A 10,009-nucleotide genomic window follows, 5' to 3' on the forward strand; every position below is an offset into this window, starting at 1 on the left:
ACAAGCATTAATAGCAGAATAGACCAAGTGGAGAAAAAAATCTCAGAGCTCAAAGACTATCTTTCTGAAATAAAATAAGCAGACAGACAAGAATAGAGAAAAAAGAATGAAAAGGAATGAACAAAACCTCCAAGAAATGTGACATGGGATTATGTAAGGGACTGAATCTATGCCTGATTGGGGTACCCAAAAGAGATGCAGATAATGGAACCAACTCAGAAAACATATTTTAGAATATCATCCAGAAAAACTTCCCCAACCTAGCTAGATAGGCCAACATTCAAATTCAGGAAATGCAGAGAACCCTAGTAAGATACTACATGAGAAGATCATCCCTAACACACATAATCATCAAATTCTCCAAAGTCAAAATGAAAGAAAACATGTTAAAGGCAGACAGAGAGAAAGGTTGCGTCACTTACAAAGGAAAGCCCATCAGACTAAGGGCAGATCTCTCAGCGGAAATGATACAAGGTGGAAGAGATAGGGGCCAATATTCAACATTCTTAAGGAAAAGAAATTCCAACCCAGAATTTCATATCCAGCCAAACTAAGATTAATCAGTGAAGGAGCAATAAGATCCTTTTCAAAGAAGCAAATGCTGAGGGAATTCATTTCCACCAGACCAGCCTTACAAGAGCTCCTGAAGGAAGCACTAAATATGGAAAGAAAAAACTGTTACCAGCCACTACAGAAAACACACTGAAGTACACAGACCAGTGACACTATGAAAAAACCACATAAACAAGCCTGTAAAACACCAAGCTAGCATCATGATGACAGAATCAAATCCAAACATAACAATACTAACCTTCAATGTAAAGGGACTAAATGGCCCAATTAAAAGACACAGAATGGCAAACTAGATAAAGAACCAAGATCCATGAGTATGTTGTCTTCAGGAGACCCATCTCACATGCAAAGATACACATTGTCTCAAAATCAAGGGATGGAGGAAATTTTACCAAGCAAATGAAAAAGAGAACAAACCAGGGATGGTAATCCTAGTTTCTCACAAAAAAGACTTTAAACCAACAAAGATCAAAGAAAATAAAGAAAGCCATACATAATAGTAAAACGTTCAATTAAACAAGAAGAGCTAACTATTGTAAATATCTATGCACTCAATACAGGAGCACCCAGATTCATAAAGCAAGTTCTTAGAGACCTTCAAGGAGACTTAGACTCCCACACAAAAATAGTGGGAGACTTTAACACCCCATACTAGACAGATCATTCTGACAGAAAATTAACAAAGATATTCAGGACCTGAACTCAGCTCTGGATCAAGTGGGCCTAATAGATATCTACAGAACTCTCCACCCCAAAACAACAAAATATACATTCTTCTTATTGCCACATGGTACTTACTCCAAAATTGGTCACATAATTGGAAGCAAAACACTCCTCAGCAAATGCAAAAGAACTGAAATCATAACAGTCTCTCAGATGGTAGCGCTGTTAAATTAGAATTCAAGCGTAAGAAATTCACTCAAAATCATACAACTACAAGGAAATTGAACAACCTGCTCCTGAATCACCTTTGAGTAAATAATGAAATTAAGGCAGAAATCAAGAAGTTCTTTGAAACTAATGAGGACAATGATACAATGTACCAGAATCTCTGGGATGAAATTAAAGCAGTTTTAAGAGGGAAATTTATAGCACTAAATGCCCACATCAAAAAGCTAGAATGATCCCAAGTTAACAACCTAACATCACAACGAAAACAACTAGAGAACCAAGAGCAAATAAACCCCAAAGCTGGCAGAAGAGGAGAAATAACCAAGACAAAAGCAGAACTGAAGGAGATAGAGACATGAAAAACCCTTCAAAAGATTAACAAATCCAAGAGCTGATTTTTTGAGAAAATTAACAAAATAGATAGACCATTAGCCAGACTAATAAAGAAGAAAAGAGAGAAGATTCAAATAAACACAATCAGAAATGGAAAAGGGGATATTACCACCGACCCCACAGAAATACAAACAACTATCAGAGAATATTATGAACACCTCTGTGGACACAGACGAGAAAATCTAGAGGAAATGGATATATTCCTGGACATCTGCACACTTATGAGACTGAACCAGGAAGAAATTGAATCCATGAATAGACCAGTAATGAGTTCTAAAATTGAGTCAGTAATAAATACCCTACCAACCAAAAAAATCCCAGGACCGGACAGATTCACAGCTGAATTCTACCAGAGGTAAAAAGAAAAAAGAAAAAGGCAGTACCACTCCTACTGAAACTATATTTTTAAAAAATTGTGAAGAAGGGCTGCAGTAGCTCACACTTGTAATCCGAGCACTTTGGGAGGCCAAGACAGGCAGATCACGGGTTCAGGAGTTCGAGACCAGCCTGACCAACATGGTGAAACCCTGTATCTACTAAAAATACAAAAATTAGCTGGGCATGGTGGCAGGCACCTGTAATACCAGCTGTTCGGGAGACAGAGGCAGGAGAATTGTTTGAACCTGGGAGGCAGAGGTTGCAGTGAGCCGAGATTGTGCCTTTGCACTCCAGCCTGGGTGATAGTGCAAGACTCCATCTCAAAAAAAAAAAAAAAGAAGAAACTGCTCCCTAATTCATTCTATGAGACCAGCATCATTCTGATACCAAAACCTGGAAGAGATACAACAATAACAAAGAAAACTTCAAGCCAATATCCTTGATGAACATCAATGCAAAAATTCTCAACAAAATACTGGCAAACTGAATCGAGCAGCACATCTAAAAGTTTATTCACCACTGTCAAGTAGGTTTTAACCCCAGGATATAAGGTTGGTTAAACACAGGCAAATCAAAACATATGATTTGTCACATAAACGAACTGAAGACAAAAACTACATGATTATCTCAATAGATGCAGAAAAAGTCTTCAATAAATTTCAACATCCTTTAATGTTAAAAATTCTCAATAAGCTAAGTATTGAAGAATCAATTCTTAAAATAATAAGAACCATATATGACAAACCCACAGTCAATATCTTGTTGAGTGGATAAAATCTGGAAGCATTCCCGTTGAACACTGGCACAAGACAAGGTTGGCCTCTCTCACCACTGCTATTCAACAAAATATTGAAAGTTCTGGCCAGGGCAATCAGTCAAGAGAAAGAAATAAAGGTATTCAAATAGGAAGAGAGGAAGTCAAGCTATCTTTGTTTGCAGATGATATCTAGAAAACCCATTGTCTCAGCCCAAAAGCTTCTTAAGCTGATAAGCAACTTCAGCAAATTCTCAGGATACAAAATCAATGTGCAACAATCACTAGCATTCCTATACACCAACAAACAAGCCTAGAGCCAAGTTGCCAATGCACTTCCATTCACAATTGCCACAAAAAGAATAATATACATAAAAATACAGCTAACCAGGGAGGTGAAAGATCTCTACAAGAAGAACTACCAAATACCTCTCAAAGAAATCAGAGATGACACAAAAAAATGGAAAGACATTCCATGCTCATGGATAGGAAGAATGAATATCATTAAAATGGCCATACTGTTCAAAGGAAGTTATAGATTCAATGCTATTCCTATCATTAGATTCTTCACATAACTAGAAAAAACTATTTTAAAATTCATATGGAACTAAAAAAGGGCCTGAATAGCCAAGGCAATCCCAAGCAAAAAGAACAAAGCTGGAGGCATCATACTACCCTACTTCAAACTATACTACAGGTCTACATTAACCAAAACAGCATGGTACTGGTGCAAGAACACACACATAGACCAATGAAATAGAATAGAGAACCTAGAAGTAAGACTGCACACCTGCAACAATCTGGTCTTCCACAAATATGACAAAAACAAGCAACAGGGAAAGTATTCTTTATTTAATAAGTGGTGTTAAGAGAACTAACTAGCCATATGCAGAAAATTGAAACTGGACTCCTTCTTTACACCATATACAAAAATCAAATCAAGATGGATTAGAGTCTTAAATGTAAAACCCCAAACTATAAAAACCCTAGAAGAATACCTAGGCAATATCATTCCCAACATAGGCATGGGCAAAGATTTTATGATGAAGACTCCAAAAGCAATTGCAACAAAAGCAAAAATTGACAAATAAGATCTAATTGAACTAAAGAGCTTCTGCACAGCAAAAGAAACTATCAACACAGGGTAAAGAGACCACCTAAGAATGAGAAAAGTTTTGCAATGTGTGCATCTGACAAAGGTCTAATATCCAACATCTATAAGGAACTTAAACATATTTACAAGAAAAAAACAAACAACCCCATTAAAAAATGGACAAAGGACATGAATACACACTTCTCAAAAGAAGACGTACGTGCAACCAACAAACATATGAAGAAAAACTCGACGTCACTTATCATTAGAGAAATGCAAATCAAAATCACAATGAGATACCATCTTGTATCAGTCAGAATGGCTATTATTAAAAGGTCAACAAAAGCACCAGATGCTGGTGAGGTTGTGGAGAAAAAGGAATGCTTATACACTGTTAGTGGGAGCGTAAATTAGTTCAACTATTGTGGAAGACAGTGTGGCAATTTCTTAGAGACCTAGAAGTAGAAGTACCATTCAACCCAGCAATCGCATTACTGTGTATATACCCAAAGGAATGTAAATCATTCTATTATAAAGATACATGCACATGTGTGTTCACTGCAGCATTATTCACAGTAGCAAAGACATAGAATCAACCTAAATGCTCATCAATGATAGACTGGATAAAGAAAATGTGGTATGTATTTATCATGGAATACTATATAACCATAAAAAGGAATGGGATCTTGTCATTTGCAGGGACATGGATGGAGCTGGAGGCTATTATTCTTCGCAAACTAGCACAGGACCAGAAAACCAAACACTGCATGTTCTCACTTGTAAGTGAAAGCTGAATGATGACAATACATGGACACATGGCAGGGAACAACACACACTGGGTCCTGTTGAAGAGTGGTTGGTGGGAGGAAGGAGAGGGTCAGGAAGAATAGCTAATGGATGCTGGGCTTAATACCTGGGTGATGGGATGATCTGTACAGCAAACCACCATGGCACACATTTACCTATGTAACAAACCTGCACATCCTGCACCCCTGAACTTAAAAGCTGAAAATTTTTTTAAAAAAGAAGCATAAATGAAGTGCTAATTGTTTTAAGTGAGTGAGCACTCCAATCCTCTTCCAGGTAAACAGAAAAAGCTTTATGGATGAAAACTTTATGAAATGGTAACATTTCATACACACCTTGAAGAAAGATATCATTTCAATTGCAAATGATTTAGAGGTGAATTGCAGTAGTAGGGGATTCTCTGTGGAGAGAGCTATATTAACAAAAACATGCACCTGACAGAGTAAGGAGCGTACAGAAGTTTCCTGGTAACTCACTTTGGCTGCAACACAGGTTCCATTAAGAGAATAGTGGAGGAAGAGTCTCCAGAATTAAACCGAATTTTTTTTGCAAAATATCTCAAGTAATTCAGGGTGAATAAATACTAGTTGAGGAATATATATGCATATTATACAATCTGTACAGACATATAAACAAACATATCCATATGTATATATTCATATCTAGATATGTGTACCACATATGTATATCATCTGCTAGCCATGACAATCCATTAAAAGTTAATTAAGTAGGATATGACTTAATTAAACTTAAATGCACTAATTATCTGGCAGCATTGTTTAGGAAATAAGAGACTATAAAAGGATAAGGGAGATACTAACTAGAGTCTTGCCAAACAGACAGATGAGTTGTTTTAAGTTGGAGACCTGGGTGATATAAACAGGAATGTAGATGAAATGATATAAATAGGAATATAGATGAAATTTTAGTGTTGAAAGAGTAAGAGTGGAGGTGACCTAACGATGCATCACTCATAATACAGCAAGAGGATGTAGTGTGAGGAAAGCTAAAATTTAAGGACTTTTGAGTCACAAAACATTCATATTCTTGCTTATTTTGATACCTTTCCCAGCCACCCACTGGACACAATGAGATCATATCATTTTAGCATTATTTGATCTTTGGTAACATGCATTTAAGGCCACTTTTTATCCATAACAAATGCCAATAATTATGGAAAATTACTGATTTCCTTTTCTCATTGCTTTCATTTTTTTAATTCTAGAAAAATTGGTATCATTTACTTTCTCCTCTGGCATTTTTCTTCTCTGCATCCACACTAACTTAATTTTTAAATTATCCGGTAGCTTTCTGAATTCGTTAGCAACGTGAATCTTTTCATGTTTTCCAGTATCATACAAATACAACTGTAATAGGCCTCTGAAGGCATCATAAGTAAAGAGAAGCAACTTGTCTCTTCTTATTACTCATAGAAATGAATACAGGTATAAGTGCCCTCTTAGAGTTTGGCCTTGCCTGGCAGTTTCAACTCACTTTTCATTTTACGATTGCATTTTCCATTCTATTTATTGCTTCAAGTGATATATGAGTCAAATTCCTATAAGAAGTGAAATTCACCATTTCCAATAATCTGCAGTAAAAGACCTTTTGAGGGACAGCAGATTCCTGAGATCTTGATCAGCTCAACCAAACACAAACCTGCCACCACAATGCAGTTAAATGTGATGTGTTTCCAGACCATACCATTCTGTCAGCTGTATTATATTTCCTACTCAAATACTTTTGAGAGGAACTACGGTGCTTTAACACTTAATGCATTTGTAAAGCCACATGAAGCGTATTTAAACCTGTAAACGTTTTCATTTGTTTCCTCTTTTAATAATCTAATATGACATGAACACCTCGTTAAATTTCCTTGAATGCTTTTGAATAACATATATAAATATTTCAAGGAGTTTATTAGGTATAAAACCTTAAGTCACTCAAATGCTAAAACAATTATAATTACAATAACTTTGAACACTTAACAAAACACCTTATCTAACTGCAAAATTCTTTTACTAAACATGAGAGATATTACTATGAGATCTAAACATTTCTTTTATCATTTTGTGAATGAATCTATTACTTGCTTATTTCTCAGACTGTAGATAATGGGATTTAGCAAAGGAATTACAATTGTATAAAATACAGAGTCTATCATATCTTGGTCATCTGTTTGTGGAGATACAGGGCGCACATACATGAAGAGAAGTGGGCCATAATATAAAGAGACAGATAAGAGATGGGCTCCACAGGTGGAAAAGGCTTTCCTTATGCCTCTGAGAGACTTCTTTTTTAGGACTGTGAAAAGAGCAAATGTGTAAGAGTTAAGAACTGTCACAATGGTGAATACCTGAATTGAGCCAGACAAAATAAAAACCATCAGAAAATTAATAGAAGGGTCAGTACAGGAAATCATAAACAATGGTATAATATCACAGTAAAAATGATGTATTATGTTGGAATTGCAGAAGGTTAATCTGAATATAAGGACTTCGTGAATTAAGACATGGAAGAAGCCAACTAAAAATGAGAAGGCTACCAGCCGTACACACAGTGAATTGTTCATAATCACTGGATATAGTAAAGGTTTGCATATGGCTACATAGCGATCATATGCCATTGTTGCCAAGAGAAAACATTCTGTAGTTCCGCCAAATGCAAAGGAAAAAAATTGAATCATGCATTCAGACAGAGATATCATCCTGTTTTTGGCCAAGAAATTAACCAACATTTTGGGAGTTACTGTGGAAGATATCCAAGCATCAACAAAGGCTAAACTCCCAAGAAATAAGTACATGGGGATATGAAGTTGTGGATCATTCCAGATAAGAGCAATCAGACCAAGGTTCCACACCATAGTGATGAGGTAGATCACCAAGAACACCAAGAACAGGGGCATTTTCCACTCTGGTTGGTATGTAAGTCCTGTGAGAACAAACTCTGTCAGCAATGTTGCATTATCCTGTTCCATGTCCTCATTTGACATCCCTGAAATGAAATGCAGTAAATGTAAAAGAGCACTCACTAAGACTTATAAAGCAAATAGGGAGGGAAGTTGAGAGAAAAACATACTCTTATTATGATACCCTTTTAATTTTCTTTCATATTCCTGTAATAGATGGAAACTGTTTTGAGAAATAGAAGAAATCAAATGCAATCATTTTAATTCTAAAAATGTGATCAAATAATCTACTTTTAAAATGCAGGTGACAGAAATGCATGTAATGTGTGTTAACTGAAGAAAATCACTATTGGTAAGTTTAGAAAAGGAGAGAAGACTTATTTCTTATAAGGGGTTATAGCCTGCAAGGTGGCCATCAAGTAGGCTGGGAAGCATGCCTCTGGCCAAGACCAGAGACAGGCACATCAAAGGAGGAGGGCTTAAGGTAGGAGCTTTAGGCTAAATAAGTTGGCTAAATATACATATTCAACAGGTTACTGGAGGATCTATGAGTATTCATGAAGGTGGTCTTGGCACATGCATATTGAACAAACATGTATGTAACATACAACCCATGTTCACATTGGAGTGGAGACTTAACATTTAAATGTGTAACAGTTAGGCCCTATACATCAAAAGGTCTTCTCAGGACATGAAGGCACATAAATCCACTGTCTCCGTAAACCAGCCAGAACCAGTCCATGGTCGGTTTTCTTCTGATCTGGAGAAAGTTACTGAAATCAGTCTCTTGTCCAATCAAAGCTGTAGTTGTGTCTGTTAGCAGGGGGTTCAGTTACTGAGCATCTGGTGCAGCTGCAAATTGTTTTAATCTTGCTTATCTTGAGGCCAGTGCCTGTTTAGCTGCTAAAGAAAAAGAAAAAATCCTTCTGGCAGTTAGAACACAGTTTTTTCTTTAAGTGTAGAGGTGCCTGATTTAAACCTTGCCTGGTGTGGTCTTACGTTCTGTTTATAATTTGGAATCTTATTGTCATAAAGAGTATGTTCTGTCAGTCTTATAATCTCTATCTTAATACCGGTCAGTTACCATGTCTAAACCACAAAAGAGAGGAAGTATAACAAGGCACATCTGACTTCCCACCCTGTCATGACTAGGAACTGGTTTTACAATTTTTCTGGAGACCTTTTGGTCAACAGGGTGTTTGTTCTGTTGATGGGGGGCTTAGGATTTTATTAAGTTTACAAGTGCCTAGTCCATGTGTATTATAATCTTGCAAATAATGAGGATGAAGAAATAGATTCTAAAGCATTCGGAATGTAGTGGCACTAGTCACATATTTGATAGAAAAGTATATTCAGTGAAGGAAAAAGGAGTCACTTTGTGAGTAGACAGATTGTCATTCAAAATAGAGACTGAGAACTCAGATGCATTGACAAGTTTGCAGTGGGCTTTGAACATGTAAGTGAGATGTTTAGTATTGGTAATACAATTCTACTAGAGTGATAGAAATATAACTTGGGAGTCATTGGAGTAGTTGAAAGCATAGTAATGGATGTCTTATCTATTGGAGAGTACATTAAGAAAAGAAAAGCATAACACCGAATACCCTTGATAGTATAACGACCTAATTTCCTTTGGGTATATACCCAGTAATGGGCCTGTTGGGTCAAATGGTAGCTTTGTTTCAAGTTTTTGAGAAATCTCCAGGCTGCTTTCCACAGTGGCTTGAACTAACGTATTTCCACCAACAGTGTATAAGCATTTCCTTTTCTCCACAGCCTCATCAGCATGTTTTGTTTTTTTAGTAATAGCCATTACGACTGGTGTGAAATGGTATCTCATTGTGATTTTGATTTGCATTCTTCTGATGATTAATGATGAGCATTTGGATTTTTTTCATGTGTGTTGACGGCCTGCATGCCTTCTTTGGAGAAGGATCTGTTCATATCCTTTGCTTATTTGTTAATGGGGTTAAACTTTTTTGCTTGTTTATCTGTTTAAGTTCCTTATACATTCCGGATATTAGACCTTTATTGGATGCATAGTTTGCAAACATTTTCTGTCATTCTGCAGGTTGTCTGTGTACTCTATTGATGGTTTCTTTTGTTGTGCAGAAGTTCTTTAGTTTAATTAGGTCACACTTGTTAATTTTTGTTTGCATGGCAATTGCTTTTGAGGACTTCGTCAAAAATTCTTTGCTAAGGCCAATGTTGA

At 36.4% G+C, this 10,009-nt stretch overlaps 1 protein-coding gene across 1 annotated transcript; it reads right to left on the reverse strand.

Moving 5' to 3' along the window:
- Positions 1-6,944: 6,944 nt before the first annotated feature.
- On the reverse strand, positions 6,945-7,881 carry LOC108542746 (olfactory receptor 5H2). The gene has a single exon (XM_017892912.1). It carries the CDS (start codon positions 7,879-7,881, stop codon positions 6,955-6,957), a length of 927 nt encoding a protein of 308 aa, XP_017748401.1. The 3' UTR covers positions 6,945-6,954.
- Positions 7,882-10,009: the final 2,128 nt, after the last annotated feature.

Source organism: Rhinopithecus bieti, unplaced genomic scaffold (genome assembly GCF_001698545.2).
Source record: "Rhinopithecus bieti isolate Rb0 unplaced genomic scaffold, ASM169854v2 scaffold_23569, whole genome shotgun sequence".
Lineage (NCBI taxonomy): Eukaryota > Metazoa > Chordata > Mammalia > Primates > Cercopithecidae > Rhinopithecus > Rhinopithecus bieti.

Excerpts from the sequence above, each read along its gene's own strand:
- LOC108542746 (XM_017892912.1), bottom strand. The coding sequence starts at position 7,881 with ATGTCAAATGAGGACATGGAACAGGATAATGCAACATTGCTGACAGAG.